This window comes from Acomys russatus, chromosome 29 (genome assembly GCF_903995435.1).
Source record: "Acomys russatus chromosome 29, mAcoRus1.1, whole genome shotgun sequence".
In the NCBI taxonomy this organism is placed as follows: Eukaryota; Metazoa; Chordata; class Mammalia; order Rodentia; family Muridae; genus Acomys; species Acomys russatus.
The window spans coordinates 47,238,525-47,260,536 of record NC_067165.1 but is presented as its reverse complement, the minus strand read 5'-3'; the positions used below and the strand labels follow the sequence as shown (position 1 = coordinate 47,260,536).

The following is a 22,012-nucleotide window of genomic DNA, read 5'->3' as shown; positions in this document are numbered from 1 at the left end:
CCACTGGGTAACCAGCTGTCACCCTCAGAGCAGGCAGGCTAGCAATAAATAAATAAGTTAGACCCCACCTGGGCAGCCAGAGAGATTGAGGGCTCTGTCTAACCCCTCAAGAACCTCACCTTGGCTTGACAGGTGAGGCCCATGAACTCAGTGAGAGTCAGCCTGTACCCCGGAGCACAGTTCTGGGAGAGTTTGGGGGGGGGGGGAGGAACAGAGCCCAAGAGAGCCTTTCTTGTCCTAAATGGAGGTCACTTCCAAAAAAGGAACCAGGAGTGGTCCCTGAGACTTGTGCTGAGGACTGAAAGACTCTACAGACTCTGGAGCTGTACCCCCACCAGCAGCCCCGGAACAGGCAGGATGTCAAGCCAATATCCTGGTGGTGTGGCTGCCCCTCAGCCCCTCCTCTACAGCTTGCTCCCTCTGCCCTGGCCAAGACCCCACAGCTGACCTATTCTGGCTGGCCACCGCTAAGGCATCCATAGAGCTCCCGGCACAGCAGGGCCACAGACTCGCCACAGGCAGCACTGAAGACACTGGCTGACCATCACATGATATCCACAAAGAACTCACAGGGGTTTCCCATGGCCTTTTGGAAGGACTGGCGGCTACCTGTAAGTTCTGGAGGAACAGCAGCCAGCTCCCGGACGGGTGGCCCTCCGGGTGGCCCACCCACAACTGCATAGGCCTTTGTAAGGGGGTGCAGTGGGGGGAGCCCTGGGGCTACAGCTGAGGCCTGACTTCGAGGGCTACTGCCACGGCTAAGCTGGCTGACAGGACGCTCCCACCAGCCGGTGCTACCAGACCCACTTGGTACTGTGTGGTCTGATTCACTGCCACTACCCCCAGCTCCAGCTGCCCGGCGTTCCTCTCGGCCTGGGGTCCGATGGCTGCTCCTTGTGGACCCGCTGCTCTTGCTCCCTGGGAGGAAGGAAGAGACAACAGAGTCAGTACTAGGCTTGGCCACTTCCAGGACCACCAGCTGCTCTCACACAGCCAGGGCAGGACCTGGTGAGCCTGGGAGTGGTAGGGAAATGACAGCCATGCAGATACCACGGGCAGCTGAGAGGCGAGAAGCTAGGGGCAGCGGCAGGCAGCAGGGATTATGGGGGCCAGCCTGGCACCCTACACCTAACCCCAATGCTTGAACCGAGGGCTATTACAGCTGAGAAACTAAGTGAAGGCCCTGTGTGCCCAGTGTTTCCGTTAGCCATCCTGGGTTTACCACCGAAGTCCCACTGTCCACCCAACCCCAGCACCCTAATTTGCTTATCCCATCCTGGAAGTAGTGGGAACCTGAAAACACGTGCTGGCTGGGGACATGCTGAGAAGGACACAGGGGGACCTGGCTTACCGGCCCGAGGGTCCACTCTGCTAGTCCTTCAGTCTAAGGCTTGCCCAGCACAAAGCAAGGGATAGCACAAGTCACACACCAGTCCAGGGCTTACTAATTGCTAACTAGGACTATTGTGGGCCAAGCTGAACCTGGGTACATGCAAGCGCCTGCCCATGGTCAGCAGTCACTCAGCAGCTTCCCTCAGGCACTGCCACCCTCAGGCTCAACCTCTCCTCTCTCCCATCCCATGTCCCCAAAGCTGGCTGCCTGAATCTGTCTCCACACCCTGTAGCATGGCCGCTGGCCTAACTGCCGCACTCTGCCTAAGACCTGGGCTTCAGCCCACCCGTTCCTCAGTGACACCTACTGGCCAAGGTCTGTGGTCGGCTCCTGGGAGATACCTAGTGGCACACTGTCTGATGCTCTTGCCTGGCGCACTGTTGGGTTGCAGGTATCAGGTCGGATAAAGCCCATTCTCCCCGTAGTTTGGGGCCTAGAGTGACTCTACTCCATGCCCCTGGCTGCTCTCTCTCACCCTCATTCTTGCCACGTCATTTCCTGTCTCTGCTGCCTGGAACACCAGCCTGTTCCCACCACAGTCGGGCACCACCTAAACCCCCTCCCTGCCCTACACACTGACTCTTGAGTGGGACCCACCAGGACCCAAACACACAGCAGGAGCACAGAGGGCAGCGTCAGGGCCAGGCATGGCCAGGGAGTGGGAGTAGAGGAGGGGCTGGCATGACTCTCACCTTCACTCTGCTGACTCCCAGCACTGCCACTGCCATAGCTGAAGCCAGGGTCCTGGTAGGCAGGTGGGAAGCAGGGCGGGGGGCCCGGGTACTGGTAGGGGTAGCCTTGACCCAAGGGCCAGGGTACTGATGGGTGGGGCAGTGGGGCCAGTGTGTCCTGATCTGAGGCTCCACTGGAGCCACTGTTGAGGTTCAGGGATGCGAGGTCTGGCAGGAAGGGAGGGGAGGGGTAAGTGAGGGCAAATGGATGAGCCCCACAACAATCCCCACCAATGACCCTCTACTCACTACTGCACAGGTCACCAAAAACATAGTAGCATTGTTCAGAGAAGGTGATCTTGTTGACCGTGTGCCGCAGGAAGCCGTGTTTCAGCATACTGCTGGCATACTTCCTCGCCTCCCTTCGCTCCTTGAAGCCCTCCACGTGTGTGTACAGCCAGTCCACCACATCCGCCCCTGGCCATAGGCCCATGAGAGTCAGGGTAGCTGAGCCCTGGGAAGGTACACCAAAATGAAGAACAGACTGGGTCCTTCCCACACAGCCAGGGACTCACCAATGACAGCATTGGCGATGGTGATCTTAAGCCACATACGGTCCCGGATCTCCAGTCCTGAGTCTGGCAACTGCATAACCCGGACGATGGCACCCATGTCACTCTTCACTGTCAGTGGTGCCTCCTCAAGCTCTGCAAAGCACAGTTCTCTGAGCCCAGGCAAGCATCCAACAGGCAGGGGCTGAGCTCTGGACTGCCTGAGGCTGGAAGCCCAGGCTCACAGTGTGGGCCTCCACAGGGCTGGGGTCAGGGGACAGGATCAAACCTCTACCTCCCACCTTTGGGCGGTATCTCTCATCAAATGTTTGAGCTAAAACTAGGACATTCTCCCCAGTCCCAAAGCCCAAGTACACAGGGCAAGCGGGCCCTGCCCACCCCCCTCCCCCTCCCCAACCCCCTATCCCCACCCCGGGCGCCTCCCTGGGGAGCTCAGGCAGTTAGTTATGTTAGGCAGCGGAAAGCAAAGCAGAGGCTCCCGTGTCCTCCCAGTCCTCAGTACAGGCCTGGCAGGAGCTTTCAACGAATCCAGGTGGCCAGTATGGTGGGCTATGTATCTTTGTGAATGCATTTCCTCGACAGACACATCACATGTAATGGGCCCCCAGGAACAGCTCTGATGAGCACCAACGCTCAGAGCTGGAATGACCCTTGTCCTTTGGCCTCAGCTTCCTGGGGAGGGGGAGCTCTTGTGAGCTGCCACTTACGTGGGGCGCCAGGGACTGAGCTGGTTAGTGAGGAAGAGCTGGTACGTGTGATGGCGCTGGAGCAGGGACTCGTACCATAGCGGGGCAGAGCACCCGTCAGGGCTGCTGTGTGGGACAGCCAGGCAGCTGGGTCGATGGGTCGCACTGGGTCAGCTGGGTAGTTACCACATGGCGACAGTAAGTAGGGGACAGCACAGAGGCTTCAGACTGGGCCTAGGAACCTCGCCCTACCCCACCCCTCCACGGGGTCCCTCACCCCTTGGGATGGTGAAGTAGCTCCGAGGGGTTGGGTCCCAGCACTTGGCCACTGTGAGGCTGATGGGCCTGCAAAGTTCAACAGACCACACGCGTGAGGCCCGCACAAGCCCTCCCATCCCAGGCCTCTCCCCCCCCGACATGGAGCCCCCCTCACCCCGTCTGGGACACGATCTCCCGAAGCACCCGCACAGCGTCATCATTGCTCATGTTCTCAAAGTTGACATCATTCACCTATGGGATTGGTGGGGTCAGGACTGGTGGTGGGATGGGGGCGCGTCTTGTCCCCAGTCCCCACACAGCTCCCACCTGCAGCAGCATGTCGCCTGGCTCAATGCGGCCATCAGCAGCCACGGCCCCGCCCTTCATGATGGATCCAATGTAGATGCCGCCATCACCCCGGTCGTTGCTCTGACCCACGATGCTAATGCCCAGGAAGTGGTGCCTCTCTGCAGGAGGGGCCGTGAGCAGGCCAAGGCTCCCAGGCCTGTGCCCACCCCCACCTCTCTGCAGGAGGGGCCGTGAGCGGGGGTGGGGGGGCCCCAAGGCTCCCAGGCCTGTGCCCACCCCCACCTCTCTGCAGGAGGGGCCGTGAGCAGCCCCAAGGCTCCCAGGCCTGTGCCCACCCCCACCTCTCTGCAGGAGGGGCCGTGAGCAGGCCAAGGCTCCCAGGCCTGTGCCCACCCCCACCTCTCTGCAGGAGGGGCCGTGAGCGGGCCCCCAAGGCTCCCAGGCCTGTGCCCACCAAACACCCACCAGCCCACAAGGCCTCACCCATGTTGAGAGTGACAGTGATGATGTTCAGGGACATGGTGGAGTCAGTGATGCTGCTGAAGGAGGACGCCTGCGGAGGGACCCAGTGAGGGGCCGTGTGGCACCACTCGGGGCAGACACCCAATCCACCTGCGGCTGCCTACCCGGTCTGTCTGCCTCAAGCGCTGCTTCCGCCGGCGGCATTTGTGCTTGCGAATTAGCCGAGAGGAGGTGCTCTGCTCTGTAGAGCTGCTCAGTCTGGGCAGGGACAAGAAGCCAGAAGTCAGAAAAGCACAGGACACACATGTCTACAGCCAGGCAGCACTCTAACCCTGAATCTCCAGCACACACTGGCACATGCACACGCCACCTACCGGCTTGTATTGTCTTCCTCATCTGAGTCAATAAAGCTGCTGGATTCAAGCTCACTGCTCAGGACAGTGGATGTACTATCTGGAGGCAGTCCCAGGTCCCGACGCCGATCCCCTCTCAGGTGCCCATTGGTCCGGGTAGCTGTGGGGACAACAGGGTGCCATGTGACTGTGGGACTCCAGCAGTCACAGAATGAGGGTGGCCCGTGCATCTCAAAGCTGATGCAGCAAGTCTGAGGCCACAGGGGCTAGGAGTACCAAGTTGGGGCCTCTACGTAAGGGGTACTGATTGAATGAGTATGTGGAGTATTTCCAGGGGCTCAGAGGAGTATGTGCGAGGGGTACCAAGGGGAGCCTGGGGTCCGGAGCTGGGCAGACGCAGCTACAGTACCCTCATCACGGTTTCGACGTCGGGCTCGCTCCCGCCGGTGACTGACCATGGATTCTGTGCCTGTCTCATTGTCCATTCCATCACGGCTACTGGCAACATTTGGACTGCACAGACAAGAAGCATGAAGAATTGGGCAGACCAGGCTGCTGGCAACCAGTCCTCAGATGACAACTAGTCCCCAATCCACAAGGTAGGACCCCAGTTATAGAACGTGCCTCCCACCCAACTGCAGGCCCCTCCTCTGTTGTCAGCTTCGCTCTTCCCAGGTAGGTCTTGGGTAGCAAGTACCCGGCAGTGGCAGATCTCTGCCCCTGCTAGGGGCCTTACTGGAAGGAGGGGGGTCTGGAGTCCCCAATGCCACCTGTCCTCTCAAGGGGTGGGGGCAGATCCGTGTGGCTGTCAGTGCCCTGGGATCCTGCATCCGAGTGAGCGCCCTCAGCCAGGACCAGCTGTGAAAGGAGAGCGAGGCCTTGGATGCCCATCTGCTTCACCACCCCCACAGGTACCCAGGACAGATGACAACCACTGCCCTACCTTTGTTTGGCTACTTTACTTCTCCCAGGAAGACCTCACCTGCATCTGGTGGGGCTGCCCACAGACTCACCCAGGAAACCACCCGGCCGTTGAAGCAGGGCAACTTGGCATTGTCATCGAAGATCTCCTCCTTCACCACCCTGTGGTCAAACAAGACTCTGAGGTCAGCTCACTGGGTCCACCAAGGGCACTGAGAGACAGCTCTCACCCTTGGGCCTAGCAATGGGGACCCTGCCAGGCCAAAGATGTTAACACGGGGTGAACTAAGGCATTCTCTTCTCTTCTCGGGGCTCTGCTGCTCTCTGCTGGCCCCAGGCCCCTGACCCTCAGCACTGGGGTAGACAGATGTGAGGGTTCATGACAGGCCATCCTAGGACTCCTGTTCACTTCCAGAGTCAGCCTCTAGCCCTTGGTGAGTCAGACAAGGTTAAGAGTTCCAGGGAAAGACACTAATTCCTCAGCTTCCTTGGCCCCGGGATTTATATTACATCTGTCTCTAGCTATGATACCTGCTAATGGGGACCCAACAGCTGCCTCACCACAACATATGGCACTTGATCTCAGACTCCTTATTTTAGGGAGAGTAGTTCTACCCATCCAGGTGCCTGGGACAACCTATGGCTCTTCTTTGCCCCTCACCCCAAATCCCACCATGTACCACATAAGCTCCAACTCCAACTAGTTCCAGAAAGGCCTCCCAACCCTGCATTTCGACTAGGAGGTATAGGAGCAGCAGCTTGCACACTCTTGCAGCCACCCTACCTGCTTACAGCAGGCCCACTGACTCCTCACCTTCCCAGCACACACCTTCTGTGCATCTCTGGGGCACTCCTAGGCCTGGTGTAAGATCAGCATCTCAGGGTGCTCCATGCCTTTGGGACCCTGAAATTCCTCCCACATTCCCCCAGCCCACAGCAGGACCTGGACTGCCTGGTACGAGGTACAAGGACCGCCACGCCCTTCTATAGATGTGAGAGGGTCAGGAGGATGTCATCTACCCAGTTAGAAAGACAAAGTGGACCCCATGCACAAGGTCATGCCAACTAGCTGGGGTATGGCTGGCTTCTATCTGGGGACCTGGAAGGGCATTTAGGGACAGACTTGGCCAGGCCCTGGTTGTACCTACTGACCACACCCATCCCCGCCTGTCTTAATAATGCTTCCATGGTCAGACAGGCTAGAAAAGAACCAAGCTCAGCCCAGCAGGATACAAAGGGTCAGGGAATGAGAACTGGGAAAGAAGCCAGAAAGCTTAGGGTCAGTGTTCAAAAACGCATGGACAGCAGCCAGGGCAGGTCAGAAAGGGCAGCTGGGAAGAGCAGGCCTCCACTTATCTCCTCAGGCCCTAGATTCTCCACCCCCTCACCCTCGCCCCAGCACTCAGCTCCACCTAGCAGAGTGGGATTTTCCACACCCAAAACTTGAGTTGAATGGAGCTGGAAAACCAGACTGGTCCTGGAAGTGCACCTGACAGGAAACAGACTTGTGGCTCAATGGGCCCAATGCCAGGGGCAGGGCCACCTCTGCCTGCCACTCCAGGACCACAGGGCAGCAGCAGATTGCAGGAAGCCCTAGCAGAGCAACATCCCATCCTCTCTAGGGAATGCGGCCCTTGTCCGTCCACTTGCTGGGTACAGACCTAGGGCTGAGGACAGCCTGAAAGCAAAAGTACATCCCAACCACTTTCCTGATCTTACTGCTGCTTCCATGTGCCTATGAGAGCTCTGAATCAATGAAGTAGAACCCCAACACTTCCCAGAACCCCCTAATATCTGTTACCCCAATCTTACGTCACAGCCCTGTGGCTTGCTCCACTCACAAGCCTGGGTCAAGGCAGCCACATGAGAAGATGCCACCACAGGAAGACCTGGGGCTGCCCAGCTTGGGGTGAAGTTTCTCTTGAGAATGACAGGGCACTGCCTGTGGCAGCTGGTGCACCAGGGCCTGCAGAACGCTTGCTATCTCTGCGGATCCTGACAGCAACAGAAACTCAGACAGGTATCCTCACCTTAGCCCCTAACCTCAGGCCCACGTAGACCCACCAACAGCCTTCCCCGTGGCACACCCCAGCCCCAACCCACTCTGACTCACCCATGGAGAGACATATGAACTAGTACCCACAATAGGGCCTGACTGGCTCCCCAGCAGCACTGCATCCCACCCAGAACAGCGAGCGCCTACTCAGCCGGACCCTTACCGTGACATGGCCAGCTTGAGGTCCCTGTTATTCCCAATCCCTACCAAGACAGCCCTCTAGGGTCCAAAGGCCCCGCTCCTTAGTCTTCCCAGCCTAAGCAACCCAAGTCCCGCTTTCTACCTAGGGGTCAGAGCAAGAAGGAAGGCCAGGAGGGCAGAACAGTACTAAGAGGATGGGGCTTGCCCCAGATCCCAGGGATAATCTTGATCCTACCCCACCCATGTCTATGCAAAAGACAAACATACAATACCCATGGGGGGTGGGGGGGGAAGGAGGAGGCAGAAATGAATGCCCTAGGTATGTGATGCTAGCCACAGCTGTGGTATAGCCTCCTGGGCACTCCATAACAAGACAGGAGGAGGCACACAAACCTCCCCACTACCCTGAGCCTTGTGTGCTTAGCCTCTCAAGAAGAGAGCCGAGCTCAGTATGTCTCCATTGACTGCATGCACAGCTACTCTGAGGGCAGAATTCCTACAGAGATCACTGGGCTCTGCCTAACACACACAGTGATCCACCCCAAGGGGAAATGTGCTCTGAGGCAGGCCCTTTGGAGCTCAGCACAGCCAGGCCAAAAAGGATTACAGTAATGCAGAGACAACCTCTCTAGTGACACCGCCCTGAGACAGCCCCACGCCAATTCCCATATACACGAGCCAGAGACGGAAAGAACAAACAGACACAGGCCATAGAGGTCTCTTGAGCTTCAAGGGGCTTCTGCGTGCCCACAGGAGGGTCCAAGTCCTACCAAGCACTGGTGTAGACTGGGCTCTTGGCCTAAGGAAACTTCCTATACATGAACTTGAACTGACAGATGTACACAGATCCCTGACCATAGCTAGCCACTCTTCTACCAACCTATCCCACGGGCCCTGAACCCACAGCTCAGGGAACACATTAGAATCCCTAGACTCTCACAATAAATAGTAGGGAGGCACATGGAACACGGAAAGGCTAAGTCTCTGACCCCAGGCACAGGGAGCCCTCAGAACATTTGCCAACAAGCAGAAGACCCCAGAGTACAGGGCTCCCAGCTCTTACCCTTGCCTGCCTCCCTCCAGCTAGAGATGAGGCTGGGGCAACTGCCAGGCAGATGACCTTAGTATCATACCAGGCCGTCTGGTATCAGCAGTACGTTCCCAGTAGCAGGTCCAAGAGCCACACGTACTCACTCCTCTGCCACAGGCCAGATCAAGCATCAGACGCCTCCATGGGCCCACGGGAAGCCCAGAAGTCCCGCTCCAAAGCCTTGGGGTCCAGGGTCAGAACAAGCACAGGCTGCCCATAGTGGACGTCAACAGGGACCTTCACCTTCTTGGCCAGAGATACGTGTTGGGAATTGGGCCCAGGCCAGGGCAGACTCTACTCCTTACATTGTTGCCGGCTTTGGTTTAGAGTAGGGTAGGAGACCTAGACTCACTAGGGTACTCTTTACAGACCCTATATAGTCTGAGGCCACCCCTGAGGCCACTTGCCCTGCTCAGGCAGCCCCGCTGAGCTCCCTTCCTTCTCTAGGTATCCTTGGGGCTCTGTAGGTAGGACTCAGGCAAGGAAAGGAGGGGTGCAGTTGGGGCTGGGGTGGGATGAGGGCTCCTTTTCCAGGCTCCCAAGGCCACTAGGGCATCAGAGCACCAAGTCCAAGTCAGAGGCCTACTGCCATGCTTGCTGTTTGTGTCTTTCTGTGTCCTCCTAGCCCAGACCCGTATCTGCCACCCCACCTCCTTAGCCAGGGGCAGGTCCTCCAAGCCCACCACAAGCACAGCTTAGTGGGGAACCACACGAGCTGATGCTGGGTTACTGCTCTTGGCACATCCTACCCTACATGGCTATCAGAGCAGAGGGGCAGGTACCCTCAGGAAGACACGCAGAATGTACAGCAGAAAGCAACCCAGGTCTGGGTCTGCTCCTCACCACTTACATCCTAGGGGCACACGTTTGTGAGAATATTTGGTGATTTTTCTGCTAAAATAATATACTTAAAACAAAATGCACCAATACTTAGATCCAGAGTTGACCTGTCCCTAAGAGCAGAGACAGACCAGAGAGGGAAGACCAACCTCCAGGCAAATGGGGAACATCAACCTTCAAGCTCTGGAGAAACACTCTCCTGTGCTTTTTCCCAGTGGCCGGGCACAGGGACTGGATTAGGCAAGAGACTGGGCTAGTTATCCAACTCAGGTTCAGCCCTGCCTAGATGCCAAGGGTCAGAAACTGGTCCGAGCTTGACCCTGACCCATGGACTGTCCAGGGAGCCTGCCACCATGGAATCCAGGAAATCGTCTCAATGTCAAAGCCCTGAGATATGGCCACACACAAGGGCACCAAGCACACCTGCTCTACCCACAGGGCCTGAGCATGCGCCCCCTTCCCCGCCCTCAAGCACTGCCAAGCCATGGACTCAGGTTTCTGTGGCTGTGCCCTGTCAGGCCTCTGTTGCACTGTCAGTCCCTGGCTCACTGTCCCAGAGGCCCAGCTTAGCTCAGGTAGGAAGTCTCTTATCCTGAGACAGCCACCACAGCAGTGCAGCTAGGAAACACACTACCTTAGCTGGCTCAAGTCAGCAGATAACCTGAGCACCTCCCAGGAACGCAAATGTTGTGTGGTTCACAAGGGACAGAGGCACAGGAACCAAGGGGGCAGGGTGCACTGAGTGACCTCTGCCTTGCCACAGGGACTCTACGGGGGCCGGGAGGAGTCTGTCTTCGCTCTTCAGAAACTTTTCTAAGCTCCAGAAAACAGATGGGTGCCTATGACCCACCCATTCCACACTGGGTGCTGGGAGCCACATACCCCCAACTCTTCTCCAGCCCCCATAAACTGCACATCCTGAAGGGTAGCCCTGAACCCCGGGATCCCACCCATAGAGGAGGAATGCAACAGGCTCTATGCTTAACCAGACAGAAGGGGGTTAGCTTTGAGGGGGCGGCTTTCGGCACCCAACCTGGGCCAGCTGGGCTCGGGAGCACCACCGGATGACGGTCAGAAAGCCTGGGCCCTCGCCTGTCCATCAAAAAGAACTCTCTGGCCTACCTAGAGAGTAGTCAAACGCTCAGATCCCCAGCTTGCCACAGACAGGTAAGTATATACCTACACCAAAGGTCACCAGGGCGCAGGGACTCTGCCTACACCTGCTGTAGAAGCGCAGCGGGGTTGCTAGCGCCGGGGGCGCTCTCTGACGTCCCCAGACCCGAAAGCCCTGCGGGCGCAGACAGGTGCCAGCTCGTGCCCGCGCGGGCCGCCCGCCCCCCGGCAGCCACCGCACGCGCGCGGGAAGGGCCAGCACTCCCGTCCAGGCCGCGCGGCCCACTGACCCGAAGTCCTGGTCCATAGACTTGAAGAAGAATTTGTAGGCGTGCACCGGCCGGTTGCTGAGCACGTTCTTGAAGTCCGCCAGCGTGACGCGCTCGGGAGCTACGGGCAGCTTGACCAGGTACGGCGTCTCCTCCTCGTCCATGTGGTAGATGATTTTGGTCTCCGCCATGGCGCGGCAGCGGCGACGCGGAACCCGCGCGGCGTCAGGGCCCGGCTCACCTCTCGGACGCGGGGCGCCCTCCCAAACCGCCGGCCCGCGCCCCGCCCGGCCGCCCCGCGGCCCCTGTGCGCGCCCGCCCTACCCGGTCCCGGCTCGCACCCGTCCCCCCGCCTGCTGCCCCGCGGCCCGCGGCCGCCCATCCGCTGCCGGCCCCGGAGCGGGCGCGAGGGTGGCAGCTCCGAGGGCTCCTGCGGCCCACCGCCCCCTCGGGCTGTTCCAGAACCGCCTGGCGGGGCTGTGCGCACGGCCGCCGGAGGGCGCCTCGGAGCCGGTGACGTCACTGGCCGCCCGCAGCGCGGGTGGGGCGGGACCACGCACGCGCAGAGCGGATTCATGGGGCTGGGCTCCGGCTTGCGCGCGGGCGGGGCGACCCGGGTGGGAGCGGCCGGGTTCAGGAGGCCTGGCCAGCCAGTCGGGTCCCTCTGAGCACTGGCTTGGGGCGGGGCTCCGAGTTCCCTGATCCCGGAGCCAAAGCCCTACCCTGCGCTCGCCCAGATTCTCAACGGGCAGCAGCAATTCTTGCGGCGTCTGGGTCTGTCTGAGGTTTGTGGGCAGATGGGCACGCTCTACCCCGGAAAGACAGAGAGATCCTGAAGAGGTCGCTCCCCTTGAGCCAGTAAGGTCTGCCAGGGAGCAGAGGAGCTTAGTACAGCGGCTAGGCAGGTCCCGGCTCTCCCACCCGATCCCAGAGTCTCCTAAATCCCCAATTCCGGAGGCACTGGCCACTACAAGGACTAAGTCTAGCCCAAGACAACGAGAGCCTCACTGCGCCCCCACGCTACTCCTGAGCTCAGTTATGTCCACGGCCTCGTCCCTAGGATCTCCAAGAATCTCAAGGGAATACAAGTGGCATCACAGGTGTGTGCACCGATGTCCAGGCAAGGCCCAGGCTGCGGCTGAAGCCAAACGGATCTTTGCACTGGACTTTGTAGATCGAATTAGCCAGGTGTCTCCTCCCCAGACCAAGGAAGACCAGGAATGCCTACACTCCAGGATGGCCTAAGGCTCTTAGAGGGAGTCCTTCCCTGGCCAGTAGGAAGAGTGGGGACAGGCATACAATACTGGCCAGTGGTGGGAAGAAAGGATGCCTATGGTGACCTTGGTCCATTCCCCGCCACTAGGAAAGCATGAGGAAACAGGACCCAGAGATTAGACAGAAGGCGTTGAATGCACAGCACACTAAAGGTCACTGAAGTCAGGCTAAGCAGAGTGCTCGCCCTTACTCCCAACAGGGACCTGCTGTCCTGGGAACCCATACTCCATTTGCCAGCAGTTGGCCTTCTTCCTTGAATCTCCACTGATGTAACCTTAAGAAACCAGGCAAGACAGTCTCAGAGGTTCTGCCCAAGACAGAAGGAAGACAATCTTTTCTGAGAGCCCCTCAGGCCAAACACAAGCCACTACTGGCCTGTCAGTCAGAAGCACTCAGTTGAAAGGATCCCCGCAGCCCAGACACCCCGAATTATAGGAGGACCTAGAAAGCCAGAGGTCTGGTAGGAGCCACGGTACTGATGCTGGTGGGGGCAGGTTGCATCACTGCAGAGGAGATGGTTGTGTTGCCAGAGCCTGTGCCTTCCCAGGAGTGGCCTTGTCCAGTAGCGATGTGACCTCAGATAGCACCAGAGGCCACTAGTTTGAGAGATGCATACCATACCTCCACGGGTCTCTGAGGTCCTTTCCTACCGTCATTGCCCATTGGAAGTGGGCAAGAGTGAAGAAACAGGACCAGTGAGATGGCTTCAGTATTTAAGGTACCGGCTGCCATGTCTGAGCTTGAAGCCCAGGACCCAAATAGAGTGCAGGCTGAAAGTCACCCAAGGAGTGAGAGAATGGATTCTTCCAAGTTGTCCTCAGACCCTCCACATTCATACCATTTCTACATCTCAAAACATTCATACAATATAAACGAAAAAATTAACAAAGCAGGATGTGATGACGTGCACCTTTGATCTAAATCCCAGCACTAGGGAAACAGAGGCAAGTGGATCTGTGAGTTTAAGGCCAGCCATGGCTACATAAGGTACATAGTGAGACAAACAAAAATAAGCTGGGCAGCTGGGCGTGGTGGCGCACGCCTTTAATCCCAGCACTCGGGAGGCAGAGGCAGGCGAATCGCTGTGAGTTCGAGGCCAGCCTGGTCTACAAAGTGAGTCCAGGATGGCCAAGGCTACACAGAGAGACCCTGTCTCGAAAAACAAACAAACAAACAAAAAAAAAAAAAAAAAAAAAAAAAAAAAAAAAAAGCTGGGCAATAAATAAATAAATAAAATACTATTTTGAAAAAAAGGGTCAGTAAAGGTGTTTGCTTCCCCATAATCCATATGGTTTAAGGACAGAACCTGAAAGTCTTCCTTTTTATTATTTTACTTTATTTTTATTTGTTGGTGGTGGTGTTGGTGGTGGTGGTCTGTTTTTTGTTTTTTGGTTTTTTGGTTTTTTTTGGTTTTTCAAGACACAGTTTCTCCTGACTGTCCTGAAACTCACTTTGTAGACCAGGCTGTCCTTCAACTAACCTCCATGCATGTTGTGACACACATGTCCAAAAGACATACACATAAATAAATTAATAACATGCTTAGAAAGTAGGAGACGGGGCTGGAGAGGTGGCTCAGTGGATAAGAGCACTGACTGCTCTTCCAGAGGTCATGAGTTCAATTCCCAGCAACCACATGGTGACTCACAACCATCCACAATGAGATCTGGTGCCCTCTTCTGGTGTGCAGGTATATATGCAGGCAGAGCACTGTTTACATAATAAATAAATATTAAAACAAGAAAGAAAGAAAGTAGGGGAGGCTAAACAGACTCAGTGGTTAAGCACATTGTCTTCCCTTCCACAGGACCCAGGTTCCCAGACCCACATGGCTGTTCACAACCATCTGTTCTAGGGAATTGAACACCTCTTCTGGCTTCCATGGGCACTGCACAAACATGGTACATAAACATACGTACAAATAAAACACCCATACACATAAAATGATACATTTTAATTTTTGTTTTGTTTTGTTTTTCAAGACAGGGTTTCTCTGTGTAGCCTTGGCTGTCCTGGACTCAGTTTGTAGACCAAGCTGGCCTAGAACTCACAGAGATTCGCTTGCCTCTGCCACCCGAAGTGCTGGGATTAAAGGCGTGCACCACCATGCCCTGATCCATTTTAATTTTTTTGAAGGCTTTTTAAAATATATATATAAATGATTTATTCTTATTTTGTGTGTATGGTGTTTTGCCTACATGTAAATCTGTATGAGGGTGTCAGATCCCCTGGAACTGGAGTTACAGACAGTTGTGAGGTGCCATGTAGGTGCTGGGAACTGAACCCAGGTTTTCTGTAAGAGCAGCCAGTGTTCTTAACTGCTGAGCCATCTCTCCAGCTCCAAATTTTAAAAAAATTTCGAAGAAAGAGTGAGACATGAGGTCTGTGCCCTCTCTTAGCTGCTTTTTGACCTCTGAGTCCGCTGAGGTCACACAGCAGGGCCCAGTTTTGGCTAGTCCTAGGGGGTCAGTGTCTGAAAACCAATACCTGGTCCTGTTGGCCAAGCCCTGCCTCTTGGGGCTCTTGCTGCCCAAATCTCCTTAGACCTAAGTCCTTGGGGAACCTGTCTGCCAGCTTTGCTTCTTCCTTTTACTCAGTCTTGGCATCGGCTTCTCAAAGAACTAAGCTAACACCATTTCTTTCTATGGCCTATGTCCCCCTCTGTCATCGCATGCTCCCCTCCTTCTTGCGCTCTCGCACACATGCGCACGCATGCACACATACTTTCTCTCTCTCTCTCTCTCTCTCTCTCTATCTCTCTCTCTCTATCTCTCTCAGAAAATGAACTGAAAGCCCCTCATCATGGAAAACTGGTTCCTGTGTCACAGGATATCTGGTCCTAGAAGGACCAAGACAGAGACCTTCCACTCAGCAGGGAAGGACAGTGAACCCCAGACGAAGATTATGAGATCACTTGAGGGATTCCCGAGGCCCAGACATGTCCTCCCTGAACAGAAGGGAAGTGGCAAGGCCAAGGCTAAAAATCAGATGTGTCTTTTATTATCACATAAAAACTTCCCCAGCAGGAGCAAACAATAGCTGTTTGATGTGGCAGCTCAGGCCCCTCAGATCCCTCTTCACCCCATCGTCACCCCAAAACAGAGGACAAGTCCCAGACTCTAGCCTAGGGAGGGATGTCAAGGCCAAGAGTCACCTGGTACCCAGTAAGTGTTGGTGCAACTCTTGGAAGGCATTCTGCCAAAAGACTTCAGAAGCAAGGAGAGGGCCATGGGCCGGCACCAAGTGGCCCAAAGCAGCAAGGAGGGCCCATGAGTAAAACATATGACAGCAGGGCTCTGAGCATAGTGCATATATAGTCCAGGAAGACCCCCAGCACGGTGGCTAGTGAGTTGAACTGGTGGCGAGGAGTCTTAACTGGAATGCTTAAGTGTCTTCCTGACCTTAGCAGGAAGAGGCCATGCGGGGCTTTGCGTGTGATAGACATTAACAAGGGATCTTTGTTGTGTTAAAGTTGGGGTACAGCCACCAGTGGGCACAGGTGATTTGAAGGGCAGCAACCATACTATAGCAGAGTCCCCAGGGAAGCCACAGTTGCTCACCAAGATGAGGGTGATGATTCTTGGAAGAGCAAAGTGCTGGCAGCTGCTCTGCCAAGTTTAGGCCAAGTTTCTAGGAAAGCAGGACCAGCCGCTGAGAAGGAGCCGGGAGTACCACAGAAGGGTCAGGGAGATGTCCTTTGATACACAGCTACTGGCCCAGCCAGAAGCTCAGGGTCCGTTTATTTGCAGTACTCCTTCCTGAACTCTGGAAGCCAAGAAAATGGCTAGCTAGTGTCTGCTCTCTGTCCCCTTAGTCCCAGTGGAAAGTCAGCGAACACATTTAGCATGACTTCCCAAGGCCTTCTCAGAAAAGACGGCAGGGGTCTCCTATCCATAGGGTCATGGGAGTAGTCTCCTGTGGGAGTGTGTGTGTCTGTGTGTATTGGGGGCACTGGGGGGTGTTGGGGGCATTGGAGGGTGTTGGGGGCATTTGGGGTGTTGGGGGCATTGGGGGGCACTGGGGGTGTTGGGGGCATTTGGGGTGTTGGGGGCATTGGGGGGCACTGGGGGGTGTTGGGGGCATTGGAGGGTGTTGGGGAGCATTGGAGGGTGTTGGGGGCATTGGAGGGTGTTGGGGGCATTGGGGAGTGTTGGGGGTGTTGGGCATTGGGGGGTGTTGGGGGCATTGGGGGGTGTTGGGGGCATTGGGGGTGTTGGGGGCATTGGGGGGTATTGGGGGGCATTGGGTGTGTTGGGGGCATTGGGAGGCGTTGGGGGCATTGGGGGGCATTGGGGGTGTTGGGGTCTCCCTCCAATGCTCACCTTTGTCCAGATCTACATTCTTCGCGGGCAGCGGGCTATGGGCCAGCTCAGCTCTCTCCTTCAGGATGTTGTTTTTGTAATCTGGTTGAGAGGAAAGAATAAGTGCCACCCGAAAACTGCACTTCCCCTGGACCCTTGTGGGCCCCACCCCTACCTAGTGGGATGTCCTCAGTCCTATCAGGAGCCTGGTGGTCCCTTGTGGCCACAGCAAACTCCACCATGTTCACATCCTTCCTACAGGGAGACGGCATTTTAGAAGGCTGGGGCAGGGTAGGTCTGCGAGGGAGCTGAGAAGATGAACTTACCCCTTTGACTTCTCAGCTTTTTTGTCTGAGGTCTCACATCCTGTGAAGACAGAGTTACTGTGTCGGGCTCACCGTCCCCGGTTAACCTGGCCCCTCTATTCCAAGGGCCCAGACTCACCGCCACGGTGACGATGGCGCGTAGCCAAGACAACGGTGATGAGCAGCAAGATGAAGAGCAGCAGCGTAGCCAACACATAGCCCAGTTGCTGGAAGAAATGTGCGCGGTTCTCTGGGACAATGACGTTGATGACGCTGTGGCCTCGGGCTACAGTGGGACCTACAGATAAGTAGCAAGCATCAGAAACCCTCGGCAAGCCCTGGCGGTAGTGGCCCATGCCTTTAATCTTATGGCCCAGGAGGCAGAGGCAGGTGGACCTCTCTGAGTTTGTGAGTTGGAGGCCAGCCCGGTCTACAAAGGTACTTCCAGGACAGCCAAGGCCACACAAAGAAACCCTGTCTCGGAAAACAAAAGCAAAAAACAAACAAATAACCCCCCAGCTCTCCCCCACAAAAAACAACAACAATAAGAAAAGAAATAAAGGTCCTCTGCAATACCTTTAGCACCCTACGTCATACCAGGGCCCCTTCTCAGAGCCGGCAGGCTGTACACACACCTGGGCTAGAACCACTGTTGTGACCAGACCCATTGCCCGGAGAGGCCCGAGCTGGCGCCTCAAAGGCGGGCTCGGTGACCCGTAAATGGAAAACTCGTCTCTCGTGCAGGCCGCAGTAGTGGTGGTGCAGGTGGCAGGAATAGATGCCCTCATCTGCAGGCTCCAGCGCATCTATGCGTAGGGAGAAGTCTCCGCGCGCAAAAGCGTCAGCATTCACTGCTACGCGATCACGCAGGAAGGGTGGCCCGTAGGCACGGCGCTCGCCAGATGCGTACAGGTCAAGCAAGCGGTCAGCGCGGTCGTGTGGCACCCCAGGTAGCTGGCGGTCCCAATGGACCACCTGCTGCGCTTCCTCTATGTGGCGGTCAGTCCACAAGTGCCCACGGTTCAAGCAGGTCAGCAGTGCTGGCGCGCCGCGGGCCACGACCAATACTTCCTTCTCCCCGTCCCAGTACGCGTGACTTAACAGGGCTGCAGATGCGCGAGAGAGGCAGTCAGATCACTGAGGTGAGAAAGGAGATGCGGGGAGTTCGGGGGCATAGGGATTAAGTCGCAAAGGATGGTAACACTCACGGTCGTCGGTGACCTCAAGGCGTAGGGCTACGCTCTCGTAGAGGTGGCAGTAGTGGTGGTGCAGGTTGCAGGTGTACACTCCTTCGTCGCCCTCCTCCACAGCTGCTTCGCAAAAGATAACCTCAGAGTGTGGGACCCATAGTCCACCGTAGCCCCTCCCCTAAAAGGGTTCAGTCCTCTCCATGCCCCCCCCCAATGCTCCGCCCTTACAAAGGCTGAGGCTCTGTATCCTCTTGCCCCACCCCGGCCAAAGTTTCACTTTCTGCCAAAGTTTCAGCCCCCACCAAACGATTCCATAGCGTACCGCGGATGAGCAGCGAGAAGTTGCCGTCGTGAAAGGCAGAAGGCGACAGCAGGAGGCGGCTGTGATCGCGCGACTCGTACACGCGCTGTTCACCAGCCGAGTACATATCCACAAGTCGGCGCCCTTGGCTGCCAGGGCCACCGCTTAAGTCCCAGTGGACCACGCGTTGGCGGTCATGCAGCCGGTCTTGGGTCCACACCATGCGCGGGCTCTGGCAGCGCAGTACCGCCTGGGTCCCGGCTGCCCAGCTCACCGCGGACTCAGACACCACAGAGCTGCTGGCTGCAGCGGTCCCTAAGGGCTCTTTACGGGAAGGGGGAGTCAGTGGCTGAAGTCCAGACAAGGATGGATTAGGAGAGGAGTGGGCCCTGAAGGGGCCTGGCCCACAGCTGGGTAGGGGGTACTACTAACCTGAGGAGAGGACGGCGGGGCCTGGAAGGAGAGAGGAGGAATAAAGCTGTAGGCATTCTTTACCTTTGCATCCTACAGCCCACTGGCCTCCTGCAGTCATGGCAGTTTGTTGCCATGATAACACTTAAATTCTGGAAGGCAAGCTGCAGAGTCAGGGCTGTCACCTTCCTGGCTACACGGACAGCTCTGCTGAGGGGGAAACCAGAGATCTGGCTGGGAGTCGTGGGGAAGGGTGTGAACTTGAAGTAGCCGTTGCCACATCGTAGCAACAGGTCTATCAAAACTGCTCCAGCGTGACACTGAGCCAGCCAGAAGTCTACGATTCTGTGCTGAGCCCTCAGACACTCATGGCCCGGTTCTGTCCCCCACTCTGGGTGCAGCATAGACCCTGCTGGCCTTCCTCAAGAGCAGAGAGGCCTACAGTCCCAACGGATGACTTGGGGAGCGAGTTCTGATCTCCCACCACTGCCCCAAGATACCGCGGGAGAGAAGCAGCTTAGGGCCCAGGCTTCTTAGGAAAATGTGCCCGGTCAGCAGGACAGAGAACGCGGGCCAGGAGGCCCTGAAGAAGGGCTTGGAACAGACTCTACTGGCCCCTTAGCTGTCAGCCCCACGGACACCTCTCCCCACATCGGGGAGGACTGCACCCTGAGCAGCTGGCCCTGGAGCCACACAAAGTGTCGGTACCGGAGGCACCCAGGGTACATCCTCCCCACTTAGGCTTTCTGGAGTTTGTTTTAGAGTATCTGAACGCTTCGGATACCCTTATCGGTGAATTGCTGTTTTGAGGCATCCAGCCCAGTCCTTTTCTTTGATGAGGGCTCTCCACCCCGCCCAGCCCGAACGCAGACAGTTCACCCTCTCACTGCCCCACGCCCATCCCACTCTCTCACACTCACTCTGAAGAAGCACCAGTTTCCACAGCAAGACCCAGGACAGCAGTTCCATGGCGCTTGCAGGGACGGCGATCCGCTTTGTCTTACTCAGCTCTAACTCTCCAGAAAAACAGCCGACCCCCTATCCCTGCCAGCGCCCGCTGACATCACGGAGACCTGGGCCGGGTCTGTGCCCCGCCCACTGCGCTGCTCTGGTGCTCGGCCTCCCCCATCCTTGGCTGGCCTGTAATGCTGCAGCCACCCTGTCCAGGCCCAGTTGGTGGGAGGGTCTGAGTTGGAGGCTCGGCCAGTCACTGGTCAGTCCTGGGGAGGGGCAGTAGCTCTGTCTGTGGACAGATGAGTGGCCTGGATGTGAGAATTCCTGAGGCCGTGTGGGTGCCAAGCATCTGGTAAACTTTCTGAGCTTGAGCAGAACCGCTGTTTGAGGGTGAATGGCCAGCACGCCCTGCTTTGACATTGTCCCCTGTGACCAGCCAGGCCAGAGCACCTGGGCTGCTTTCCCTGCCAGATCAGGTGTCTCTCCCAGTTTCTACTTTAGCTGAGGGTGATTTTATTGTGCTCTTCTCTGGAGCCATAGTGGCCTCCCTGGGGACAACATGGTGGCACTGTGGTCCAGTTATCTTTACGATCAAGAGCAGCCTGATCATCCAGGCAGGCCTGCGGGCCGCGCCTGGGAGGCAGAGGCAGGTGACTCTTGAGTTTGAGTCGAAGCTGGTCTTCATAGTGAGTCCCAGACCATCCACAGCTACACATAGTGAGATCCTGTCTCAGGCAAAACAATGAATGGCCAACCAGAGAGGTGGGTGATGGGAACTCTGCGCACAGGACAAAGGTGAGTGTGGTCAGCCTTTCTCAGGGCCTGGCCACCGGGGCTGTCCACCTTCCTAAGGCAAACTCTAGAACCCTGAAACTAGGACTGGATTACTGTGATCTGAGAAACCCCCACTTGGAGAAAGGGGAGTGGAACGCTCTCAACAGAAAGTACAAATTTGAAGTCCTGGGAAAACAAAGTCATATAAACAAATGGGAAATAACAGAGCAGCACTGTGTACCAGCTAGTTAAGCAAACCTCAGAACAAAAAGGAAAAGAATTCAAAAAACCACAGAAGCTTTAACCAGTCTAGGCCACCTCTTTGGATGGTAATAGATACAAGCCCTGTCCCTGAGGGTTAGGGTGGGGCTGTCAAGTCCTCAGACAAGTCACAACCTCAGCCTAGCTGGCTCTTGGAGGGGAGGGGACAACAAGGAGAGCCAGCTGTGAGGCTACAGGGAACTCCTTAGGACCTCCAGGACTTGGACTAGGCATGGCACGAGCTTAGCCCCCAGTTCTTCCAGGGGACTCTTATTCTGGAAAAACAAGTCCACCCAGCTCCCTTTCTAGCCTTCCCTTCTGTTTTGTTTTTCTAAATGGTGTTGATGCCTTACTTGCTGCATTGTCTGTCTGTCCCACACTCTGGGGGCTTGACTTCTGTTATCTCTGTCTCCCATACTTGTCCCAGGCTGTCCTTTATCCTGTTTCTTCCCATGGAGGGAACATGTTCAGAAGTGAGAAAGCACCCAGAGGTGGCCCAGGCCCCATCCTGTATATGAGGGGGACATGCTTCCAGGTAGAGGACTGAGGAAGAGGGTACTAGAAGTCTGGAGCACCCAATCCATACCTCTGCTATCTCCCTGACCTTTGCAAACTCCCTGTCCTCAGGGCTCCACTTGAGGTCTGAGGAACTCCAGAACTAAGAATCCCAATAGCCTACTTTCAGGTCACAGGCCAGATGCTGATAACCATGGAAGACCCCCCCCCCCGCCCCTTGGCCAACATCTTCTTCCCCGAGTCCTATCTTCTGCTCCAGGCCAGAGGAGACAATATGGCCAGCTGAGGCCTGCTGCCCTCCTCCCAGCCCTCCCCCACCCCACCACATCCTTAAGCAGGAAACAGCCACAGTTGAAAGCTGGAGCCAAGCAGGCAGCCTGGGCTGCTAACCAAACCACCTGCCCCTCCCATAGTCAAGGGCCTGAGCTGCTCCGGATCCCTTCCAGTCTGCATTGTGGAGCCCCTGGCTTCCCAGCCCCACCTAGAATCTTAGTCCATGTAGGAAGAGAACAAACAAGGACAAAACAAAACCACTGACCTCATGGTATTGTCCAAGCCTCGGCCAACCCAGAGCCATAGACCTCCCTCCC

General features: G+C 56.5%; 2 protein-coding genes across 4 annotated transcripts; both read right to left on the bottom strand.

The window, feature by feature from the left end:
- Positions 1 to 495: 495 nt before the first annotated feature.
- On the bottom strand, positions 496 to 11,404 carry Dvl1 (dishevelled segment polarity protein 1). 3 transcript variants are annotated; one of them, XM_051171038.1, is made up of 16 exons: positions 11,156 to 11,403; positions 5,718 to 5,787; positions 5,441 to 5,562; positions 5,114 to 5,217; positions 4,726 to 4,864; positions 4,516 to 4,609; positions 4,373 to 4,442; positions 3,908 to 4,047; positions 3,756 to 3,832; positions 3,600 to 3,667; positions 3,344 to 3,496; positions 2,640 to 2,771; positions 2,374 to 2,541; positions 2,086 to 2,292; positions 1,352 to 1,390; positions 789 to 918 (listed from the first exon to the last, which is right to left on the bottom strand). In XM_051171038.1, exons 1-15 carry the CDS (start codon positions 11,323 to 11,325, stop codon positions 1,380 to 1,382), a joined length of 1,725 nt encoding a protein of 574 aa, XP_051026995.1. In that variant the 5' UTR covers positions 11,326 to 11,403; the 3' UTR covers positions 789 to 918; positions 1,352 to 1,379. The 3 variants fall into 3 exon arrangements, with proteins under 3 accessions (XP_051026994.1, XP_051026993.1, XP_051026995.1); XM_051171037.1 differs by lacking the exon at positions 1,352 to 1,390 and having other exon boundaries at positions 496 to 918; positions 3,419 to 3,496; positions 11,156 to 11,404; XM_051171036.1 differs by lacking the exon at positions 1,352 to 1,390 and having other exon boundaries at positions 496 to 918.
- A 3,975-nt stretch (positions 11,405 to 15,379) lies between these two features.
- Positions 15,380 to 20,267, bottom strand: Mxra8 (matrix remodeling associated 8). Its single transcript, XM_051171042.1, has 9 exons — positions 19,838 to 20,267; positions 18,528 to 18,830; positions 18,224 to 18,325; positions 17,651 to 18,121; positions 17,155 to 17,313; positions 17,037 to 17,076; positions 16,886 to 16,965; positions 16,732 to 16,812; positions 15,380 to 16,174 (listed from the first exon to the last, which is right to left on the bottom strand). The coding sequence occupies exons 1-9, from the start codon at positions 19,884 to 19,886 to the stop codon at positions 16,149 to 16,151; spliced, it is 1,311 nt and encodes a 436-aa protein (XP_051026999.1). The 5' UTR covers positions 19,887 to 20,267; the 3' UTR covers positions 15,380 to 16,148.
- Between the last annotated feature and the right edge of the window lie 1,745 nt (positions 20,268 to 22,012).

What these genes read in the sequence shown, in the direction of transcription:
- Dvl1 (XM_051171036.1), bottom strand. Translation starts at nt 11,325, where the DNA reads ATGGCGGAGACCAAAATCATCTACCACATGGACGAGGAGGAGACGCCG. An exon ending in CACTGTCACTCTCAACATGG is followed by an intron (nt 4,048 to 4,372) that starts GTGAGGCCTTGT and finishes CCCCTCCTGCAG; the next exon opens with AGAGGCACCACTTCCTGGGC. An exon ending in CTCAGTCCCTGGCGCCCCAC is followed by an intron (nt 2,772 to 3,343) that starts GTAAGTGGCAGC and finishes TGTGCTTTGCAG; the next exon opens with AGCTTGAGGAGGCACCACTG.
- Mxra8 (XM_051171042.1), bottom strand. Translation starts at nt 19,886, where the DNA reads ATGGAACTGCTGTCCTGGGTCTTGCTGTGGAAACTGGTGCTTCTTCAG. An exon ending in CCTTGAGGTCACCGACGACC is followed by an intron (nt 18,122 to 18,223) that starts GTGAGTGTTACC and finishes GCGCATCTGCAG; the next exon opens with CCCTGTTAAGTCACGCGTAC. An exon ending in GACTGAGGACATCCCACTAG is followed by an intron (nt 16,813 to 16,885) that starts GTAGGGGTGGGG and finishes CCTCTCAACCAG; the next exon opens with ATTACAAAAACAACATCCTG.